The sequence below is a fragment of the Vidua macroura genome, chromosome 1, assembly GCF_024509145.1.
Source record: "Vidua macroura isolate BioBank_ID:100142 chromosome 1, ASM2450914v1, whole genome shotgun sequence".
Classification (NCBI taxonomy): domain Eukaryota; kingdom Metazoa; phylum Chordata; class Aves; order Passeriformes; family Viduidae; genus Vidua; species Vidua macroura.
The window spans coordinates 4,530,838-4,554,794 of NC_071571.1; the positions used below are offsets into that span (position 1 = coordinate 4,530,838).

Genomic DNA, 23,957 nt, shown 5'->3' on the forward strand with positions numbered 1-23,957 from the left:
CTCTGATCCGAGCTGTGATGGAGCTGGACCACTCATCCAGGATGCTGGAGCTTCTCAGAGGGCTCAGTGGCTGTGAGGAGCAGGCCTTACCTTGCTTCAGACTCGTGAAGGGAAGGGTGTACTGTCCGATGAAGTCGTTCTTGGTCGACATGTCAAAGTCTTCCACCACAAACCGGACCAGGGCAAGTGCAGGTATCTCTATGTCAAATGTAAACTCTTCGTTCCAGTTTGGGTTAAAGCCTGGGCAACACAGACAAGGATGGAGGTCAGAGATGTCAGCAGTAATGGTGGTCCAAGGTGTTTGCAAATGGATGGAGACTTTTCCTGTCTGTCAACCTAATCTGACCTAGACCAAGGCTCTTAGGAGGTGCCAAGAGCTTTGCTCCCAGCTCTGATATTGTGATTTGCTACCTGGAACTAATAAATCCTTCAGCTTGGGCTGTTCACAGCAGACCTTGGTCCTAGCAAGGAGTGAGGAGCAGGAGAGGGGAGGAACTCAGCTCTGCTCCACAGGCTCTTGCTGTAGGGTACATGGATGTCTTCAGTTGCCATTGGATCAGATGCAAACTTTTATAGCCCTAAACCAGGGGAGGGAAGAGAGGAAAGCTGTGGTTTTGTGTTTAGACAGCCTTCTGGGGCCTTAAGCCTCTCCAACTGCTTGAGATAATCCATCTAAGCACCACTCTGTGCCCCAATTTCCCTGTCTGCAAGAGAAGTTAATGAGGAGTGTCTGATTACAAAAAGCATAATCAAGTCTGGATAAGGGTCACGTGATCCAGAATCAAAAAGCAAACAAAACTGAGACCTACACATGAAATGTAGAGCAAGCTCAGTGCCCTCTCTCCAGGCCATGGCAGGTGCAGTGTCAATAAACCACTCCCCAGCAGCAAACAGGAGGGGACATCCTGTTGGAAACCCTACTGCCTGTGCAGAGCAGGGACCAGGGACAGCAAAATGTCACCTGGAGCCTGCTGGTCATGCAGGGTTTGTGAGTGATTCAGCAGGAGACAGGGATCTTTCATCTGGTCCTGAAGGTGCTGAGATGGGCCTGGGGTGTCTTTATTGTTTGATCTGCTTTCCACAAGGCAGCACTTATCCTTCCAGCATCATTCCAGTATTGTTCCAGCTAGAGAAGGGCTGGCCATGGGGCTGGGAGTGCTCAGCAGCCCTGAGGAACAGGCCTGGCAGGTCTGAAATGTTCCCTACACAACTTTCACTTGACAGGCTGTAAAAATTATTGTAGGTGACAGAAATGGCCACAAGCTTTAGGAGCCAGGCCAGATTTACTCAAACAGGAAAGAGGAAAAGGGAAACATTGTTAGCAGGCAGGAAAATATGCACCAGCTTTCCAGTGCTTGGCTCTTACTCCACACAGAAAAGCAGAGTGTGTGTGCTTGTGCAGAAGGCCATAATATCAAACCCTCAGTGCACAGCCACGTCTGACCGGTAAGAAAAGGTCCTCCAACTTCTGAGATATTCAAAATTCATCTAGGCAATACCCCGAGGAGCTTGAGTAAACTTTGTATGGCCCTACTTTAGGCAGAGGCTGGAAGAGACACCTCTGAACTTCCCTGCATCAATCTTTTGTGAGTTTGTGACACTTTCGGGGTACCATCAGCCCCACAAGAAGCTTCCTCTGGGAAGACCCTGGTGAGAACTCCTACACACCAGGTCAAATCCAACTGCATGGAGGTAAAGAGCACTTCCAAAGCTCTAGCTCTGCAAATCTGGCAGCCAGCCCCAAACAACTCACGTGGCTGATGTTGTTTTACAGGGAATTTCTGTCTTCAAACAGAACAACACCACCACCTCAAGTATCTGCTTAGTGTGGGCAAGATTGGGTGCCCCAGGCAGGTCTGCCCACAGGGCAGTCTTGCCAAGGAACAGAAAAGGTTCCTGCTCATGGGAGCAGAGCTTGAAGGAAACCCCCTCACCATTGTTTTCGATGACTTTGGTCTGCTTCTTGTTGTTGTCCTGCTGGACACCGTGGATCTCTATTGTTACCTTGGGATCCACAATGGAGTTTTTGCTTTTGTTCACCTTTGGCAGCTGCTGACCAGAGATGATCTGTGGAGGAAACAGGGGAAGAGGTCAGGACATCATTAGGAGAGGGGGCTCCCTGGAGGATTCCCTCTCCTTCCCCAGGAGTGCAGGATCTGCTGTGAAGGCTGGTGCTGCCCTTTTGGAGCTGGTGCTGTGACATCCTTCAGAGGAAGCTGTCATGAGCTAAAGCACCTAAGGAACCTTGCTCCAGCCCAGCCAGCTGGCTTTGGGACAGGCAGCTTTTCTGAGTGTCCCCACAGTGCTCAGCTGGTCCTTGGGAACACCAGAGGTGACTGCTGATTGCATGTCTCCCTGCACAGTTCTGGAACGACAGCAAATGTTGTCATTAACTTATTGCCCAGCATTAAACACGTGAGTAGATCCCTGGAGCATCCAAGCCCATGAGAGCCCCCAGATGTGGGAAATCAGTAGGGTTAGACAACACTGAAGGTAGGACCAGAAGAAGGAGAAGGTACAACCTACACACCCCCCCAACAAGTGAATGTTACTGAGATGTTTTCCAACTTCTATTCTTACTTTAAGCAGCAGCTTCTTCTTTGTCCCCCATGTTCCTTCTGTGATGGATTTTGGATTGAATTTGGTTTGTTCATCCCGGAGGAATTCCGGCTTTAAGACATACCCAGAAAACCCATTGTCCTGGAACCGACCCTGGTACACATCCATTTCTGTGCCTGCTGTCTGGAAATTTAGGGCAACTGCAACATAAATAAATAACTTCAGTCACTCAGATAAATCAATAGCTATCTTTTCATGCTAATTCTGTTCACATGAAACTGCACTTCATGGACATAAACATTGGCTTTTCCACGCTTCAAAGAGCAGTGGTAAACGCTGACCCTCACAGCCTGCTAGCCCTGAGGATTTCTTGCATTCAGAGATGACAGAGATGGGAGGAGCCATTACAGCCATTCTGCCTTCCCTAGGATAAAAAATTGTCCTGCAAGGAATTTATGCTAGCTAGAACAAGTGCATCTTTTAGATAAACCTCTTCATTTCTATGCTGAAGTGGTCCTCTCCTACAGTGAAGCCAGCAAATCCATCTCAGATCATTTCTCTGGCTACTTAGCCTCATTATAAAATCTCCTTTCCAGCCCAGATCTGCCTGTTTTCATTTGCCATCCCAAGGGGCATTGATGCCTCTGTTGTTTGGATTAGAGAGCTCCACACTGTCTGAACTCCTCAGGTGGCAGCACGTAAGCTGTGATCAAATCACCTCTTTACTGTCAAAATAGATTAAGCCTCACTGGTGTCCTAACACGAGGCACATTCCTTGTATTTTTCCCAATTTGTCGATACCTTTTTAAAGGCATTGATGTAAAACCTGGAACAATCTCTGTGAACAGCCTCACTGATACCACAAGAGTGCACAAGGACCCCAGCAGCTCCTCAGTGCTCCCTTGATTTCCTCAAGGATGATTTTAAACTCTTTAGCAACATCTAAGACATCTCTTAAGACACAGAAATTTATCCTGGCTGCACGTCCTTCATACCTGGTTATACTTGAAGGCTGAGAGCATTTTAAGGCACTCCCCTATTTTTCCACCTGCAGCAAGACTTTGATAACTGCAGCACGCTGGTTTTCCTGGGAGCTGAAAGTACTCAGGGCTTGTAAAAAATCTTATTTTGCATGCCCAAATACTGGATTCAGGTCTGGCCTTCCTGTACCCCAAGGGAACCGATGGTGCCTCCCAAGGACTGTCCAGAGGCCAGACAGGGCAAGGGGTGCTACCTGTGTCCCTGTGGGGGCTGCAGGACCCACAGAGCTCATGCTCCCTCCTCCTTTGTTAAATGGCAATAAGTCTGCTGACAGCAAAATTGCAGGGATTTGCACATTTAATGTGCAGAAAAGCCTCTCCTAATGGGTTTGTGCAGAGACAGAAAATGGCCCGTGGAAAGTCACCGGGCATTGTTTGGAAAGCTGGTCTCTCTCACTGACTGCTGAGCCTCTGGCTGCAAAGGGCTTGAGATTCTGCCTCAGCTGGAGCCCCTCCACAGCCAGGCCACGGATGAGCCAGACAGGTGACCCCCTCCAGCCTCCCAGTGGCACCCACCGATCTGGCAGCCGACGTTCCACAGGTCCACGGGGCTGTAGTTGGAAGAATCCGTCCTCCAGCCTGCAGGGTAGATACGGCTCAGGTGCCTGATGTTGTGATGAATGAAACTGGTTCCTACAGAGAAAGGAAAAAACAGAAGGAAACATCCCTGTCAGTGGTGGAAAGATCCCTTTCAGTTTTATCTCTTCCTGCTGCTGCTGTGTGTTCTCCTCTGCCTGGTAAGTCTGGCTGAGTGGGAACCACCTGCAAAAACACCCTTCTTGGTAACAGCCTCAAGGATACTAAGTTCTTCCCACTTTTCTCAGTGACATGCTTGACCAAAGAGATCCTAACCCATGTCTTTGGGATGCCTTTTCCACCAGCAGCTGTCCCTTTCTGGGGAGCAGGGACAGAGGAGGGCAGAACACACATACCAGACTCCTGGGCCAGTTTCAGAGCTTTGCTCTCTGAGAACGATGACATCTCGTAGAAAGCCCGAGGATGGTTGGGGTCATCAAAGCCTTCAAAGTGGACACTCTTGCAGTAGACAACTGTGTCTGACAGCTCCTTGGCCAGCTTCAAGGTGTCACTCTAGAAACAGGAGACAAGAGGTTTGTGGGGAGGTTTTGCTGTCATGCTCAAAAGTGGTAATTGTGTTTTCTCTATACGACCCCTGGGGCTTCTCTTCTCCACCACTTCCACCAGGAAAAGATGCACACTCTCAGCACTCAGTGGCTGGTGGTGTGCCCTGTGTCACCCTGTGCAGGAAAGGCTGGAAAAGGATTCCCCCTTTGTTGGTGGGATACCCTTCCTTGCTGCTCTCTGCAGGATCATTTGTATTTCAGCACCCACGTCTGTCTCCAGGTGCTAAACTTTACAGCAGAGCCTTAGCAATGACTTTTCCATACTGTCCTGGTCCCAGGCATGCAAACCTGGAAATAAAGGGAAGAGAAGGGTCTTTTGGCCTCCACAGAGCCTGGGCTTTTTTCCCCTTGAACTAGGAAGTTGTTACAATGCTTTCATGACTCCAACTCCACAGCCACATTTATTGGTGCAAGTGAGAGTCCCCAGCTCCCATCAGGGGCAAGAAAAGAAAGTCAAAAGATGTCAGAATGTCAAAATAATGTACACATTATTGACTAGAGATCAGAGAAATAATTAAGACCTGCAAAGAGTGAGCAGCTCATCAAAGGGAAATATAGATCAGTCCTGATACAGAGGTAACACCAAGAGCTTTGCCATCAGTGGGGCTGAATGTGTCTGTGTCACCTATGAAACCACCCTGTGAGGGATATGGGCTTCACAAGGACCTGCAACCTGGAAAAATCCATTTCCTCACATGATGGGGCAGAACACTAGTGTAAAGGCCAGCCTTTTCCTTCTGGAAATCATCATACAAATTGCTTTAGTAACTAGCTACCCCTTCCTTCCCTCCCTCCTCCAGGTCAGAAACAAACAGCCAGTGAGGCTGCAGACATATCCCAAAATGTGACTGGAAAAGCCAAAGTCATGACAGTCCCATGACAAACAGCTTTCTGGAAATAAGACAGAGATTGAACATGTGTCCTTCCACTGCTTCCATAATTGCTACACGGTCTGTCCTTGCTGCAAGGTCCTCCAGTCTCATTTTAGAGAAAGAAGCCAACCTTTTTGCTTGGCTGGCTCTGCAAGATCTCTGCTTGTGCTTGGGACAGAGATCATTAAGCTGGGCAAGCATCAGGGGCCTCAGCCCCAGCAATTTCAACAATTCACCCTTTCAACCCAGCTGAGTAGCTGAAACCACACTGAGACCTGTCTTGGCTGGGAACACATGAAAAATTGTATTTCAACTGCTTTTCTGTCTTTATTTCTTTAGGTGTGGTACAAAACGCACCTAAAAAGTGATTTCTCAGTGATTTCTTCTTTCACTTACCTTGCCCTTCTGCTCTACCTTGGTCTTCACAGATTCATCTTCAATTTCAGCTGCTTCATCTTCATCAGAAACATCCTCAGCCTCCAGGTTGTTGTTCCCATTGATGGGGTCCTCCTGCCTGCTCAGCTTCTTGCCTTTCACTAGGATCTTCCCTTTCAATTGCTGCACAAGGAAAAGTGGACAAAATACCTGGTGGTTAGAGAAGGTTCTGGCCCACCCTGAAAAAGCCCCTCAGCTGTAACCAGTGCTTTTACAGTTGCATCAGTGACTGGTTATTTTCCAGAGACACAGGTAAAAATAAGTCTGTTTTTACACTGGGGCCCTGCCCAGCCTCTGAGACCACAAGCCATGAGTCTGAAAACCCCAGAGAGCCCAGTGATTCCCCTCTGCCAGACAACTTAAACAGTTGTGCTGGTAAAGACAATTAAAATATATTCCTTTTTCCCCCAAGTCTGAAATGTTGCTCACCAAACAAGGCTGAGCATGGAGGTCTGGGCTGCTGGAAGAAATTTGTGGCACCATTTTTGCCCCTCTGTGTGGCCCTGTTATTTAATGCACCCCTTGCTCTGCAGTGTGTGGTTATAAACCTGTGCACAACTCTGGAAACTGAGATCCAAGCAGGGCCTGAGGCAGTGCAGCCTCTGCTCCACAGACATTTTAATGGGCAGAGAGCTCCAGTAAGCTCTGGACAGGTGCCTCATGCACAGCAGACATGGAATTTTAATACATTTAGCATTTTGCAGGTGAAGCCTTAGGGTGCTGACAGTCTCAGGAGGATTTCCCAGACCCTTTCCAAAGCTACCTCCTCTTCAGGGGATTGTTGTACCATCCTCTGATGGTACAGCACTGAGCACAACCAGTGCATCACAGCTGGGTGCAGAGGGAGTCCAGGGAGCACCTTCCCTGTGCTGAATCAATTCTCTCCAGCCTCTTTCAAGGTTCACATGAAACCCCTTGTTGGAACCCTGGCTGCTGAGAATTTCAGACTTTCTGTGCTGACAGGCATTGACCCCCAGGAGAACACTGCATTGACCTGAGGCCATGGAGAAGCTTCCAAAATGGAATGACAGAACTGGGATTGTGGGTGTGGAGTTTGAATAGAAGTGTGTGATATCACAGGGTGGGAAACTCAGAGTTTAAGGGTTTAAAATACAGTAACAGATATAAAGCAAGATGGAGGTTTTAGGGCGGAGGCTGGTCCTTCTTCTTCACCTCCTTCTCCATGGGTTTGTGTGGTTTTGTGTAATTGGATAAAAAAGTCCCCATTGCAGCCACGGGTGGTTGGTTATTGGGTTAAAAGTAAAAATTATTTAGGTGTCATTTCTTAATTGGACAATTTATCTTTAAAAGGCCTTGTAGAGAGAGATGGGGCTCCATTTTTAGTTTGTTAGAGTGAAGGGCTGTAGAAGTCAGGGTTTGTGAGACTGTGACAGAGATAAGAACTGATAAACATCTGAGTCTGAGAAAGAAATACTGTCTCACACATTTAATCTTGACCTTGGCAAAAAAAAAAAAAAAGCAAAGAATCCCCAACCCCTCACCACTGATACATCCTTTGCACAAGCCCTGGCTGTGGGGGGAAGGCTGGAGCCTGGACAGGGATGACTTAGAGCCCAAACAAGGCAGCAGAAATGTTTGGGACAGGGAGAAGTATTGGGAAAGACGACTGGGGGTGATCTCCAGGTATGTGGGTTATGCCTTAAAATCAAGAGCACCACTAGGCCTGGCAGCTTTCAGGAACAGGAATTTGCTGCCACCTGGATGTGTTTGGTACTCCTGGCTTTGGAGGGTACGTGTAATTCCAGAAAAATGCTATCTTGGAATTAGCCAGCACAGCCCCTCAGTCTGTGTAGCATGTTCCCCTTTCCTCAGCAACACCCTGTATTTACCTTTTCTGCAACAGCAAAAGCAACAAAACCCCACCACATTCAAATGACAGGACTGTGAAAAACCAAGAATCTTTTATAAAACAACACAGGTGTTTTCAAAGGACACCATTCCCCCTTTGCACCCTTTGTGGGTTCAAGCAAATTGCATCACATCTTTACAGAGACCAACCCCACTCCTCATCACCTGGCAAAGCTGTGGATGAAGCTGGGTTTGAGCAGAAATCCAACACTGGCACCTGAGGCAGCAGCCAAGAGCATTTTAATTCAGCTACCACAAATGAGCTGTTTACACTGGGGCACTTTCCCTGTCACTCAAAAGGAGCAGTCAGAGCACAGCAATATCCTCCCCCCCATCCCCAGAGCCTGACTTCAGCCTGCTGCTCTCATGTCCCTTCCCACCCTCCTGCCTCAACACCCAGCTCTACACTGTTCTTCCACTACAAAATCCAGTTCTGTGTGAGCTTTTAGGCTCTGCTCAGCACTTGGGATGGACAAACCTGGAAGGATTGCACTGGGGACAGTAAGGAGTGATGCCTCAGGTTTGAGCTTTTCTGTTTTTCACATTCTGTGCTGCTTTAGTGTGTACTTCTGAGCTTCACATTAGGGGATGGTGAGCTCTCTGCACAGAGCAGGGAGACAAAACAATTCCTTCTCCAGCTGGGCACCAAGGACAAATGATCCAAATCTCAGGCCCAAGAGCACAAACAGCGTGGGCTGGAGAGAGAAAAACAAGCAGGATGGGAGTGCCTGGGCTAAAGCTGGAATGGGACAATGAACTGCAAGGTGCAAATGGAGCAGAGCTGATCCCAGTGAGAGCCCCCGGGAGCGCTCGTGCATTTTGGGACCATTTTGGTTCATCTTGGCTGCAGCCCTGGCTGGGCTCTTTGTGCTGCCCAAGGTGGATCCACTGAGGCCTTTTCATAAATCCCTACTTTATTCTTTAGCTCTGTCTAGTCTCTGTTCCAGGTCAGCCTTCACAAGGCATCAGGAGAGGCTGAGAGCAGCCCCTCTTGTCCCCTGCTGGCTGCAGATACCATCCTGGTATTTAATAAATTATCTGCCTCTGCTTTCTAATGCCCCACAAGAAATGTTACTGCCTCCCCTCACAGCTCTGCAGTGGAGAACTAAGGATAAAGTATTTGGGGCAGCCCACTTGATTCTTAATTACCAGCAGGTAATTATGCTTTTTAAGCCTTGTCAAGACTCTAAAGGGGGGAAATGATGCTTTAAGTTTTAGCTTTCATATTTTTCAGATTCTGTGCTGCCTAGGTGTGTAGTTCTGAGCTTCATATTAAGTGTTGGTAAGCTCTCTTCACAGAGTAGGCAGACAAAACAATTCCTTCTCTAGCTTGGGACCAAGGACAACCGATACAAGTTTCAGGCCCCAGAGCAGAAACAACATGGACTGAAGAGAAAAAAACAAGAAGGATGGAACTTCATAATCTGAAGCTGGAATTGGACAATGAACTCCAATATGCAAATGGAGCAGAACTTATAAAAAGTGAGAGACCCCGTGAGCGGATGTGCATTTTTGTGACCATTTTGGTTCATCTTGGGTGTAGCCCTGGCTGGGCTCTTGTGCTGCCCAAGGTAGATCCACTGAAGCCTCTTAATAAATCCCTACTTATTCTTTAGCTCTGTCCAGCCTCTGTTCCAGGTCAGCCTTCTCAGCATCGCTCCCATTCAGCCTGCACAGCAAGTGGGAGGCGCAGTTCCTGGCACAGACCAATCCTACATGGCTGAAGAACATCACGAGGGAAGGCACAGCAACACAGCCTCCACTGTGTCTCCTCACCACAGCCCATTCCAGAGCTGCCAGCAGCAGGTCCTCAGTGCTGCTGTTATCCTATCTAGCCTGTGGTTCCTCTGGGAAACCTTGGATATGGTACAGATGCCCCCCATGGGCACAGGACACTGCTCCTACACCTACAAGGGAGAGCAGGCCATGTGCCACCTAACTCAGAGGAGATCCATTTGCTTATTTGTCAGAAGAAAGGGTGAGACTCGCCCCAAAGAGAGGCATTTTCATCCCCATTTCCCACAAAAGGTGCTATCCTGTGGTAGCATTGCAGTGAATCCCCCCTGCAGAGGAAGCAAAGTCCTACATCTGAGAGTTTCTCTTCTTTACTGAGGTTTTAAATAAGCTGATATAGACAGTCACAAACACACACCTGCCCTTGCTCTGTCTCTATGGTTCCCCTTCATGTGATATTAAATATTTCTAGCCTGAGGCAAAAGACACTCAGCTCATCAGTTCAGCTCTGTTGAGCAGATCCCTTGTCTTAGGAGGAAGCAATAGCTGAGATGCTCAATAAATGTTCTCCAAGTAGACCATAAAGCCATTCCAGCTGTCTGTGGGAAGCCCAAGGTGGAGTACAACCTCAGGAAAGGCTACAAGGACATTGGACTCCACTGAGAGCACACAGTGGAGTGGCTGCTGCAACAGATTCAACTCTTCTCCTTCTTCACATGCCCTATAAATGGCATTCCTTAGTCCCCCTGAAGTGGAGCTCAGCTGTGCAGATGAAATGGTTCTGACACTGGGATGTGGAAACCATCTTAAAGGAAAGCATTGATTTTTATCAGAAGCAGCAGAGCTGTAATGAGCAGAGCGTTTTAAAAGATCTGCAGACACAGGTTTATCCTACCTGAAAGCTTCCTGCCCCTAGGAGCAACCTGAGAGCCACAGCAAGGTCTGAACTCCTGTTTTCATCTCAGTGGGAATGGAAGATTTGTAAAGTGATCCATCTCAACAAACTTTCTGTGGCTTCAACACCTCCTTTAGAGTCAACAGAGAAAACCAAACACTCCCAGGGTGTGATTCCTCCTCTGTTTGGACAAACACTGAGGAGGAGGTGGACCACACCTCCAACTCCTCTGTTTCTCCAAAGGAGCCCTAAGTGAAGTGCTCAGGTACATGGATACACAGGGTCTGAGCACTGCCTCCTGACACACATCCCACTCTCAGGATCAGGATATCCCCCTCTGCAGACTTCTGGAAGCTGTGGGGAACAACATGTTCCCATTCATGAGGAGATGTGCAGATCAGATGCACTAAGTGGTATCACATCTCCATCTGTGCACGTCCTTCAGCTGCAAACTGAAGTGTTGCACCAGCAATGAGTGGCACCAGAGGATGAAGAGAGTCTCCAGGAAAGGGGAAGAAACACGTTACTGAAGGAGGTTCTGGAGGATTGAAGGAAACTCAGCTCAAGAACTTCAGGCAAGAAGATGCACTGCAGACAAGACTGACACAAGCTGGGCTAAGGTTGGAGAAACAGAGATGTGCAGATGGATCTGAGGCCACATTGACACAAAACATGTGGGTAATGCCCAAAGGCACTGTCCTCATAAACAAGGAATTCCAGGAACAAAGAACTGTAGGGGTTTCAGACACACTGGATACACTGAATAGTTCCAACACTGGGAACAGTTTTAGTCTCATTCTAGGACTGTGGATTTGCAGCATTTCTAGCTGGGATGTAGGGACAGGGCCAAGGGGCCCTGGCAGACCCCTGGCAGGGATGGGAGAGAAGGGTAAGAACCCACCAGCAGCAGAGACTGGATCAGCTCCTCCCTACAACCCTGGTGCTGCCTGGAGCCTTGATGTGTTTTTTGGCCTTTCATCCAACAGCCTTTAATTCACTATTGGGACCTAAAGACAGCAGCTTGGGGGAGATATTTAGATAATCTGTGTAGCCCAACACTGCTCCTGAATGGAGCCGAATAAATCAGATTCCTGCCCCGGGGCTGTGGTGTGAATCGTTAGCACAAATCCAAACCGTGTCAATCTTCCTTTAATTACTAACCTTGCCCTGCTGACACAATCGGCAGCAATCCTTCGACTGTTTGTGTTTACAGCCTTCAGCCCTTTGCCCAGCGGCAGATCCCATCCTTTTCCTGATATAAAAAATATCCTGTTGTCCCTGGTTTCCTCATGTCAACAAGGGAGGGAGAAGCCAAGAGGTTCCTGGTTTGTTTGTTTGTTTTTCCCCTCATGTTTCAGTTTCAATGTATTTTACACTCAAAAAAAATTCAACATTTCAGCCCTTTGCACTGTCCTACTTCAAAAAGCAGGAAGGCAGAGGAAAAGTACCAGAAGGAAAAGGATAGGTGTTGCAACAATGTCATTTTTTCTGTGATTGAACTAAATGGATCAATCCCTGCAATAGAGCACCTCAGCCCAAATCCATTCCCTAGGGTAGATCTGGGCATTGTGTTCAGCAGGGGCCAAGTGTCTTTTTGGCAATCAAAATCAGGAGATTAGATGAGCACAGGCATGGAAAAAAACATCTTTGGGAAGTTGGGGTCATCCCCTTCCACTCACAAATCACACATTGCTGTGCTTGGTGTTTCTCCTTTCTTTCATCATATCATTGCCATCAGCTGAATGATCCTGATCCTGCACCAGGATAAATAACAAGTCAGGAGGGGACACTGAAGACGTATTTTTCCAACTCAGTAAGTGCCTGTAAAGATTGATCTCTGTGCTGGGAGTGTCCTCACCCTAGGAGAGTCACTTCTCCCAGTGGAGGCACCTTGTCTGTGCCAGAGCCAAGGTCCTGCTGAAGCAGCAGCAGTAAAAATTACAATTCATCCTAATTTATTGCCCTGGTGCTTAGGGACCAGCCCAGAGCAGCTTCCCTCTGTGCCAGGCATTGTATCAAACGAGGCATGACATTCCCAAACAAAAGAGGAAAGTCAGAAAGGAAAAGCAGATAAAGGAAGAGGGAGAACTAATATAGAAGATATTCTGGGTGGATTGTTTTCCTCTCCTTTCTCCCCTGCTGACTGCCAGCTTTATCTCACCCACGAACTCCTCCCAGCTCTGACTAGGCATGTTCATCTAATTTTTGGAGAATGAGCAAAGAAATGCAATTTAAAGGGAACTGCAGCTAACCGTACAGGAGTCTGTTCCTGCAAAGTGCTAAGAAAAACAGAAAGAAAGACAGCAAGCACAAACCACATGGGTGGAAATAGATTAATGTTTCCTTTTGGCTCCTGTTTTGGAGACATATTTTTCATATCAAGATTCCATTTCCAGTTTTTGCTGTCAGCTAATGATTTCTAGTGGTGAACCACTCTTGAGTGCTGTGTATCTCTTTCCTCTTGCAAGGCCAGGGCTCAGCTCCCAGCCTGTCAGCTGCCCTGATTCCTGGGAATAAAAGGGGCATCTCTAGGCAGCCTCCTGCTTCCCTTTTTCCTCCATGGATATCTCCATCCCCACCAACCCAGGACACTCTCAATGGCAGGACACTTTGTGTTTAATACACCTTCAGGCTACTTGCAGTGGTTTTCCCCTTGAGTTTTGAGCTTCGCACCCAGCGAGAAGAAAAACCTCCCTCTTGTCCACCCCTCAGAAGGCAGAAAGTGCTGGAGTGGCCTTGCTTACCTCTGGGGAGGGGAACTGGGATTTGTTTCCATCGACTGGGGCGACCAAGAGCATGTCCTGCAGGATGGTGGTCATGTGCTGGGCCATGACCTTCTGCTGGTCCACGCTGCAGTGGTTCTCCAGGGAGATGATGACGGGGTATGGTGAGGTCTGGAACAAGACAGCAACACACACCATCAGTGAACTCTGTGCTTTCACCAGTCTACAGCAATTGGTATGAACTCCATTTCTCTGGGAATGAGTGTGTCAACAGGAGGGGCTGATGTTCTCCTAAAGCAAGGATTTGCTAAAAATGGAATTTGTTAAAAATTCCATTAAAAAGATCTGTTACTCAGATCTGTGCTGATGCCTTCCAGAGATGATGGTCCAATGGAGAAGGCACCAGGATGGGTCAGGATTGCCTTTCACAGACTTTCTTGGGCACTCCCTGTGCCTCTATTCTCTGCTTGCACTGTGGGCCAGAGCACCTTCCTACCCACCTTCAGAGGAAGGACTGGGAAGGGGGCTTTGAAATCACAGGGTTTGCTCAAACCCTTGAGTGATGTCAATCCTTCCTCCATTCCTTCATAGGCCTGATCTGGTTCCCTGTGCCCCCCAGGTCATTTTGTGTCCTGAAGGCATTGTCATTATTGTCACTGTCACTCCTTTATGGCCCCAAACAAAACTTGGCAACAGCTCCCAAGTGCACTGAAGGAAAGCAGCAGAGTCCAGTGAGTCTGGACAGACCTAAGATTTTCTGAAGCCTGGTGCCATACAAGACTCCAGCCCTGTTCATCCCTTTTAAAGCAGAATAAAAACAGTCCTTCACATCCAAAACATGCACATGGATTCCTCTAAACAAGAAACAGACCCTGAGACATCAAAGCCACACAAATCATGGGCTTGCTGGCATTTCCCACCAGGCATGCTCAAGATTATGAGCATCATTTTCATTGTAGTGGGGTGCAGGATGCAGCTGTGCTGGCCCAGGTTCAAACTCATCCTCAGATGGTGCTCTCCCTGTGCAGCAACCCCCAGGGATGGATCTCTGGAGGAAGCAGAGCATGGATGCTCAGACAGAAGGACACATCTTGTCCCCGTGAGGTGAAACTGTCATTGCTTCTGCTCTCTGCTGGGAGGGAAGAGCTCTACTGCCAGTCCTGGGTCGTGCAACATGAGAAAAAGTCCCTCCTCCTTACTTTGAATGCATAGTTCTTGATGGCCTTAATGACATCGCTGAAGAGGATCTTGGAGGTGAGAGTGTAGCCGTGATAAATGACGGGCTCCGAGTTGGGGCCATCCCAGCAATCCAGCTCCACACAGCGACAGCCTTTGGTGAGGGCTCTGGAAACAAAGAAAGGACCTGGTTGGGTTCTACACCTTCTGCTCCAACTCCAAGTGAGGGTACATCAGGCACAGGCGCTGCCTGGGAAGACTGGAAGGAAATTCAGGAGCAAGGGAGAAGAAAGGAGCTTGGAAAAAACAGGAAAGCAGATAAAGGATGGGATCAGGTAAAATCAGTGTCAGCGAAGAGAGCTCAAGGTTGAGCAAGGAAAGCACAGAAGGATCTGAGAAATAAGGTAGTGAAAGTCCAAGGTAGAATTATCCAAAGAATAAGACATAGTGAGTGTCAGATGAGAAAGGACACTGATGACTGTGACCCAAGTCTTTCCCCAAAGATGGTGAAGAGAAAATCAAGAGTGGCTGCAGTAGAAGAATGACAATCAGCCTTAGAAGCCAGGTCACAAAGCTTAGATTATGTGATTTCTTCATCTAGATCTGATATGACATGAGGGATGAATCTTCAGAGCTGGGAGAAAGGGAAGGAGGGATCCATGGGAACTCCATCATAGCTGAGGAGACTGCTGAGGGCCAGTTTCCTAAACCAAGTCTACAGACCAAATTTCCATGTGAAATTCCTACCTCTACATATCCATGCTCCCATTTCAATTTATTTTCAAATGCAGATTCCCCCCACCCGCCCCATCTATCTAGGAGGTGATCTCGTCTCTTTTACAGTAATTCCCTAAATATTTCAGATCACACAATTCCTTTAACTCATTGCAATAAAATCACAGAATGGTTTGGGTTGGAAGGGACCTTAAAGATCATCCAGTTCCAACCCCCTGCCATGGGAAGGGACAGCTTCCACTAGACCAGGTCACTCAGAGCCCTGTCCAACCTGGCCTTGAACACTTCCAGGGATGAAGCATCCACAGCATCTCTGGGAAACCTGCTCCAGAATCATGGGATTTTTTTTTTTTTTTTTGTGCAACCCAAACACACATCTATAATTTTAAGACTCTGTAAGATGAATTCAAAGAGCTGCTGAGAAATAACTTGTACCAGATTTTACTCTCAACACTTTTGACCTTGTGACTCCAGTCAGCCGTTGCTCCTGAGAATGAGGTAAGTCATAAACAAAGGCAGAATTGCAGCCATTGAGTGGCTCACAAGGAAACACCGTCTTGTCTGATAAAAACACGGAGTAATGCAAGGTGGGTGTGCAAATTACTGAAGGTCACTGCACCCATCTGGCCATGAGGTGCTGTTAAAGGCAGACACAGGCAGCACCTAAAGCTCTGTGCAGGGGTGCTGCAGGAATATCTGAGATGCTAAAAAGGCACCAGGTGTAAGTTCTCCCAATCACTCACCCTGCTCATATCCCACCTCTTTTTATTGATTGCTCCAACTAAGACTCTCCAAAATAAACCCCAGCATGGTTGTGGGGACAGTCCCTGCCATGGGCCTCTCCCAAAGGCAGTACAGAGCATAAGCACCATGGCACTATGAATTGTTTTGTCTCCTCCCAGATCTGCAGCTCTGCCCCAGGAATCTTTCCATCTTGTAAGCTCCTTGCACTCTCCTGTGCCATATTTTGGGGAATGCAACACCCCCTCAGCATCATGCTTTGAAAACACCAGGCCAGAGGGCTGTAATCCAGCCTCCATGTGACTGCAGACATTTTATACTGCTTCCTAATGTAGTAATTATACATCCTACACCCAGGTGGACACCAGATGAGACTCAGGTCAAAGAGCTGTGAAAAGGAGGGCACAGCCAACCTGGTTTGGAAAGAGCTCACCCTGGAAACATGGGCCAGCCCATATTACCTGGTCTGGTGGAAGATTGCTTCTTGATCCCTTGCATCCATCAGCACAGACACTCATGTCTTCTGAAAGAAAGAGGTTCACCTCCCAAACACACACATTCTTTACCTGATATAGGCCTCTGTGCTGCTTGGCCCTGTGATCTGGTCTTCCATGAGATAGGTGTTGTGTGAGGATGACACCAAGTAGTGACTGAGAGGTTGGGTCATGTCCTGGTAAACTTTTCGGTGGGAGGGGTTGAATATGTTCCCCTCATCTGACAGCAGGTACATCAGGAAACCATCCTTGGTCATGGCGTTGCCCCTCTTGGCTGCCAGGTAAACAGACAGAAAAGCCCACACTGAAAATGAGATGCCACCAAGTCATGCTACCACCTTCACCACGGTGCCTGTGCTCTCCAGGAGATCCCAGAGGCAAAAATGTGCTCCCCAGGCATTCAGTAAAAGCAAAGACATCAATGCTCTCCAGACAAGGATGACAACTTCAGCTGCCTGAAAATGCTTTTAATGCCCCTTCCCAAGTACAGCTTTTTATGACACTTACGTGGCTTTTTATTACACTTTACTTGTCCTTGATAACATCTTAGAAGTGTCAAAGACAGACCTTACCTCATCTGTCTCTAGAAATTTACAGCACAAAATGTCTGTTTGAGCATTTAAAGGTTTCTTTGAGCCAACCCAGAGAAGCTGTCAGATATCTAAACACAGCCAGATAAATCCTGTCTAGATTATCCAATGAAAGACATGATTAGCAAAGAGGAAATACAAAATTACTCCCATTTTGAGGGACTGAACTCAATCTCAGCCTAATCCTAAAGCCTGACAGTTCCAAAGCCTTGTCCCTCTCCTGAAGGAATAGCAGGATAGTAGAAAAGCAGCCCATGATTCTGAGTTGGCTCTTGGAACACATCCTCCAAGGTGCTCCAGACTGATGATTCACCCACAGTCTGAGCAGACAGACATTCAGTGTCTGCCTCCTAAACAGCTGTCACCTCCTTGGCCTCTACTCAGAGATCCCATCTGCAGATGGCTTTACAGGTGCCCACCACCAAGGACATCTGCCTCCACTCCGGCTTCTGGAGAACATAAATATTGCTACATTATCAGCCTGGAAAAGCCACATGAGGTCTTGGCATCTGAATAACCCATCTGAGTCTTTCCCTCAAGAATTTCATCATCCTCTAGTCAAACCTGTATCAATCCCTCTCCTGCTGTTCATTGCACCCAAAATAAAATTGAAGAGAGAGATTTCCCAGCCTCTCCTCTCCTCTCCTCTCCTCTCCTCTCCTCTCCTCTCCTCTCCTCTCCTCTCCTCTCCTCTCCTCTCCTCTCCTCTCCCAGAGTTGTTAATGTTCCCCTAGAAGAGTGGTGTTTTAGAAGCAGCTGTGGGGAGAAAATAATGCACACGACTGCAGGGAAAAAAAGCAGCAGCAATGCAATTCATAGCTCATCAAAAAAAGCAAGATTTTGAAGCAAACCAGCCAGGGTTTTCAACCTACCTCTTTCGTTGGGCTCGTATCTCTGAATTAAGGCAGGGGCAGCAACAACAGCATTTTCTTCCTGCTGCACCTCATAGAGAAACCTCACCAGGTTCTGGCAGGACATGAACCCTTCTGGGTCCGAGTACATTTGGAAGATGCTGTCTATTTCCTTCCTTTCTGTCAGTATCTTGTAAAATTCCTCTATCTCATCATCCTCCAGAGCCTCTGTTTTGGACTTGTCACAGTGCTGTAAACGTAGAGGGGAGAAGGAGTGAAAACCTTCTTTCCTTCTGGCATAGGCCAGCCGTAATCTGCACCAGGGCTACACAACGCAGAACACAAAATAATTGCAAAGAATTACTGGCCAGCCAGTGAGGAGCACGTGGTCAATGACAATGGTTCTCACTGACAAGGCCAACAGTCATAAAACAGTTCCAGTTATTAGCATTTATACATTATCAATGTGCTCAAAAACACCAGCCTTGAGTTCCAGCACTTGGTGTGCTTCGGGACAGCTCAAAATAATCCAAGCACAAATCAAGGGTCAAAAGAAATATAATTCTCAATCTCAGGGGGAATAAAGGGAAACAATTGACTCTATTAAATAATGATAGAGAGTATAGCCAAAAATCCAGGAAGTTAAGTGAAAAGAACCCTTCCTTTGACCTGAATGGCTCAGACCTCAAGAGGCTGTCGAGACTCACAATAGGGCTGTTTGCAAAAATGGCATCAAAAACAACTTTAAACCCCCACAACTGCTAAACATGTGCATGTTTAGGTATGAAAAAATCCACCTCTCCATGGAAATTTTCCATTCTCATCCAAAACCTGCCACATAACAAAATCCCCACAGATTTCAAATTAGATATAATCTTCCCACAAGGAACTGTAATTCAGATCCTCCATCTTCCTCTGGGGTTTGAACTTTTCCAGTAGATACCATCTGTGACAGAGCACCACAGCCAAGGACTTGATTGACCATGAAAGATGAGGAGCTTGAGATATACACGTTAATGTCTCCATCAAGGACACAGCTTTTCCAATAACAAGTTTTTCTAGTTTATTTTAAATACTCCCAGGTTCAATTTTTCATCAGAAACAACTTTTTTTTTTTCTGTAGCAAATCCTGATATTAATTTTGTTGTTTGTTCCTAGCAGAATTCTTCAGCTTGTCAAACCAGAGGAATTAAACTGCTTTCCATCTTTGATCCCCTGTGACAGAGCTATTTTCCTGGTTTTTATGGTGAAAATGCCTTAGTTTAACCAGTAATCACACTAATCTCAACCTAGCTCTGCCAGTGATCTCAGCAATGGCCACGGTGGCTTTGGCAGTGTCCCAAGATGATAAGGAGGGACTTTCATGCCCTGCAAATCTTTCACTATCTGCTTAAGGAGCACATATAAAACCAAAGAACATTATCATAATGCCTAGGATTTCACAAACTGAAGTGACAGAAAAAAAGAGTTCCACTTGTCCTGACTTCAGAACCTGCTGGGTAGAAGCTACGGGTTCATCTCAGGGATGGGACAACCTGTGACATGCTCAGTACTACAAACAACTCCAAAATAGGTTTGAGAGTTCAAGAATTGCCTTTTCCTCGCTGCCTTCCATGTCTATGATCCTGTGCTGTGGCTCTGGCAGATCCCCCAAGCTAAGCTGAGCATGATGCTTAGCAACTGCAAAAGGAATATAAAGAGGGAAAGCAGCTGGTGGAGACAGCAGGGATGTTGTGAATTACAAATGTTCTTTTCTTTAAGACTTGACAGGGAAAATGACAAGATATTCCTCCTAGAAAACTGGCATTTTAAGTGGTGTGCCTGGGGAAGTTTATTCATTAGTTGCCATAAAGGCTGTGATGAAAACAGGGCAATAGCACTGGAATCAAACCCCAGGACAGATCAGATGCATGGTATAAAAGTGGGTGACTTCTGCTTTGGCTACAAGAGGTCCAAATTAGAAAGAGACTCTCAACCCAAAATACTGTGTTTTACCTCCCATGTATGCATCACAAGCCATGAGTTCTGCATGACCCTTGGCCTGCCAGCAAAAACACCTTTCTGATGCATCAGAATGAATATTGAGGTTGAAATGAAGTGAGCAATGACAGGAACTTTGCATAATTTCTGGTTGCTTTGCAACACGTTTTACTCCCGTGTCTCAAACCTAAATGTGGACACAGAGTCACATGATGAGAGGCAAAAATAATGTGAGAACATGCCCTGCAGCCCCCACTTGAGCCCCTGATCACCCTTCCTTCCTGTGACTAAATGAAGAAAAACTCTCTGAGACAGAAAAGATCACCCTTTAATAGGCTGTAATGCCCTAGTCCATTTTCAGGATGCAAACTGAAAATGTAATTGCTTTAAGAGCAACACAGACCCTTCCTGGAGGCAAATCAGCCTTCAGGAGACCTAAATTAACCTCCAAAGAGCCTCTCTTTCCAGTGGCTATACAGGAAACTTAACAATTGCTTGCTTAATGATGGTACTTCAACTAACTCCCTGCATTTCCACGGGTTGAATCAAGGTTTAGGAATTACTGGGAGTCTTTAAGCAAAAAGGATTAATTTCATGGTTTCTTCTCCTAGAGCTCCCTTACAATTATTGTGACAGTAGAAAAGGTCCATTAAATAAGAGGAGACTGTGCCCCTAAAATAAAGTAAAATTAAAAAAAAAACCAAAAAACAAAAAAATCAAACCAAGGGTGATTTTTTCAGGTTGTTGGTGTGTGAAGGTGTGGGAGTGATTCATCTCCTGTATGTGAGATGTATCCTTTAGGATGAGGAGATTCACACCCTGGTCCTTACTGGCTTCACCTGCACTGACTGCAGAGGAAGTGTTGGCAACTACTTCCAGTTGAGACCTGCACCTCAATCCGTGGATTCTCAGCCTTATTTCCACTCTTCCAGGATCTTCCTGGGCAGGGAATAAAGGATGGGATCCACCAGCCAGAGCGGGCAGTACAACTGGAATATTCTGTGAGCTGAAACTCTTTAAGATGTGCTGATGACCTTCCCCCTGATTCCTGAGGAGTTGTCCATAAAGAGAGATGTCTAGAAAGTAAAGACAAGGAAACTTGGACCTCCTTTGGGGGAAGGCTCACATGGAGGAGCAGGAGAACTCCTGCCCAGTGCCCAAAACCACCCTTGTGTTTACCACTGATCAGAAAAAGACATTTCTGAAACTGCACACACAGTAATTCAGACAGGATGGAAGTTTGGAAATTATCCAGATGTTTTATCTCACCTCAGCAGGATGGATTCTCCAGAGAGAAATCCAAAGCTGAACAACTGAGAATTTTTCATCCCTTTCTTATCTTCTGATAGGCTCAGCCAGCAAGCTGAATCTGGAGAATTTAGAAGTGTACATCCCTGACCAGATTAAATATGCCTTGGGAGTATTAAGTCAATCAGACTAGTCCAGGCTTGGGTGCAATGTTGTGTATCTACCATTAATCTGGAAAGGTTTTTTTCTTAATTGGCACTTCTTTTTTTGTTTGTTTGTTTGTTTGTTTATACCTGTCACTTTGCACCCCCTTTGTCTGAGAATGTGAGGATCTGGGTTCACAATTGTAACCAAACAAAATTCAGCCAGACTTAGGCATTGATATGCAGCAGTGGCTCACAAAACTCCTGAAATCCCTGGGACTTCAACTTTGTTTCCCTTTTTCTTGCATTATCCATGTCTGCATCTCATTTTCTGCTTCATGGCAAAATTAGGCATCGAATATGAAGAAAGATCTTAACACACCCTCATCAAAAGCATTGTGCTGGCCTAACTTAGTGGGAATCAATTATTTTGAGCAATAAATTACTGAGCACCAAAACCTGAGTCCTTCCTTGGTACAAGAAAAGAAGCCAGGAGTTCACTTTAGGTGAGGTCTCCAACCCAAGCTTGAAAGCTGTGGGACACCTTGACCCCAGCCAACAGCAAACCCTTTTTCTGCTTGCTCCCATTACCTGGAAAATCTTCTTGGCATGGTAGTCATCGACTTCAATGTTCACTTCTTTCAGGAAGTCTTTGAGCTCTTTCAGGCTCATCTTGTTGTCTTTGTTTTTGTCAGCTTTCCTCAGGCAGGTGTGAATCCAGCTGCAGGGGGATGTAAGGAAATCCTTCCAGGTCAGTGCCTAGCCTGAACACTTAAATACCTTCTGCTGCACATAGCAGGGGGGAAATCCTCTTCTAAAGGCTCTGAGCCACCTCTCCAGCTGCTGTAAATCAGCGTGGGCTCCCTGAGCAGCTGACACCACCTCACCTTCTGCTCCCACAGAGCACAATGGTGCCGTGGCAGAAGGAAAATGTGCTGTGATACAACTGATCGTGACCTGGGAGAAGCTTTTCACCATCTGGCCAAGGCTGGAGCAGCTCTTTTTACCCTGTAGGAGTTTCTGGCTGCAGCCAGAAACAGTTTGATTTCTCTTTTATGACAGAAAGTACATTCTGCTCCAGACAGTTAAAAGGGGATAAAGGAAAGAATGAAAAGAGCTCCCAAGAGAAGCTTGGTAAACTCATTGTCATGGATTTGTTCAATATTCAGTGTGTCGTGGTGAACACTGAACTCCAGAAGAAGTATCAATAATAATTTTTGAACTCACCTTCAGCATAGTTTTAGGGATTTCTACCTATATCTCCTAAGAACTTTGTTGTGAGTGGAATCAAACCAAACTTTGTGGGTCTTGCCTTCTTCCCCTGATGAAATGCACAGGGTCTGTAACTGTGCTGTATTGTGATAATATTTCATAAGAGGTTGGGTTTTAATCACTTTAGTGTATCTATGGATCAGGAGTAACTGCTGTAAGAATGATCTCCTTAATGTGATGTCAGATAATTTGAACTGGGACTTCCATTGTCTTTCAGTCTCTAAAATCATGTTAGACAGTTGAGACACACTGCAGTTTTTAACACCAAAAAACCCCATGCTTTTTGCATCATGGAACTGTCTGTCTAATTTGCTTTACTGTCAAATAAGAAAGGTCATCCAGAAAATATCTACTTTTCAACAGGAAAAAAAAAAATTACTGAAGTAAGAATTAGATCTCCAGTAATAACCTTCCATGTCTCACATAGGAAACAATGCTTCAAACTCATTCCAGAAAAACTTCCCCCCAAAAAAAATGCTCAATATGAATGCTAATCAAAGTAAAGCTCAGAATCAGCAAATACCAGCTGAGGCATATGGTGCTGTAACATTTAAACTGGGCCTTCCAAAATGACCCCAGAAAAGGGCATTAACAGCCTTAGGGGCTGTTAAACATAACCCTGAAACAGTGTTTACCAGAGCTACCCCTGCACTGAAGTATTTCCTAGTGATGGAGATATGTGTAAACTGTTAGTGAGTATTGTTTGTCTCATGGAAAGTTGAACTTTCTGACTTTAAAAATCTTGGCAGGTGCTAAGCAATGACCTCACCCCACATCCGTCTGAGCCTGGTAATATTAATATTCCCCTTCTTTAGACATGGAAACCAAAATAAAGAGAAGCTGCATTTCCCAAGGACGCTCCAGAGCTCTGAACCAGGGTCTGGCTTGGATTGATTCTCCCCAGAAAATCCAGTTTGAGTCATGAAGCTCCCACGAGCAGAGGATGCTGTGCTGGGAGCACACCACACCCACCCCAGGGTGCAGAACACCCCCTCCACCAGCTCTGCTCCAGAGAGGGTCTGTCAGACTGTCACCCTGGTGCCACCCACTCACACCTGACCCTGCACCTTGTGTCCCCTTCCCAGCCTTCCCTAAAAACAACAGGCAGGAGAAACACCCAACTCTGCTGAGCCAAGAGGAAATCCAGTCTGCCACAGCCAGAGGTGAGCAGTAGGGGTGGAGAGAAACTACTCTTTTGTCCATAGAAACTACTGGTTTTGTGCTAACCACTGCAAAAAAAAACCACTTTTTTTTTAAGAGTCTGCATAATTTCCTCTGATAATGAGCACCCAGAGGTCATGCATGTACCCAAAGTCCTCCCTGGAAGGCAAAATGTGGGCAGTAAATACATCTGCAAAAGAGTATGCCCAGGTCCTACCTGTTAATGGAGGATGCTTTTCTCAGCCCAGGAGGCTGAGAAATGCAGGAGGGAAATCAGAGAGCCCAGGAAAAGCCCAG

At 46.6% G+C, this 23,957-nt stretch overlaps 1 protein-coding gene across 2 annotated transcripts in view; it reads right to left on the bottom strand.

The window, feature by feature from the left end:
* Positions 1–23,957, bottom strand: part of PLCD1 (phospholipase C delta 1) — a 51,542-nt gene that overhangs the window by 1,408 nt on the left and 26,177 nt on the right. For both annotated transcript variants that reach the window (XM_053993979.1, XM_053993970.1), the window contains exons 4-14: positions 21,819–21,948; positions 17,878–18,106; positions 16,488–16,689; positions 14,469–14,613; positions 13,291–13,440; positions 6,010–6,171; positions 4,532–4,688; positions 4,116–4,232; positions 2,581–2,759; positions 1,935–2,067; positions 91–240 (exon numbers count right to left, since the gene is read on the bottom strand). In XM_053993979.1, coding sequence (XP_053849954.1) covers positions 91–240; positions 1,935–2,067; positions 2,581–2,759; positions 4,116–4,232; positions 4,532–4,688; positions 6,010–6,171; positions 13,291–13,440; positions 14,469–14,613; positions 16,488–16,689; positions 17,878–18,106; positions 21,819–21,948 — 1,754 coding nt within the window. The remainder of the gene's footprint in view (positions 1–90; positions 241–1,934; positions 2,068–2,580; positions 2,760–4,115; positions 4,233–4,531; positions 4,689–6,009; positions 6,172–13,290; positions 13,441–14,468; positions 14,614–16,487; positions 16,690–17,877; positions 18,107–21,818; positions 21,949–23,957) is intronic.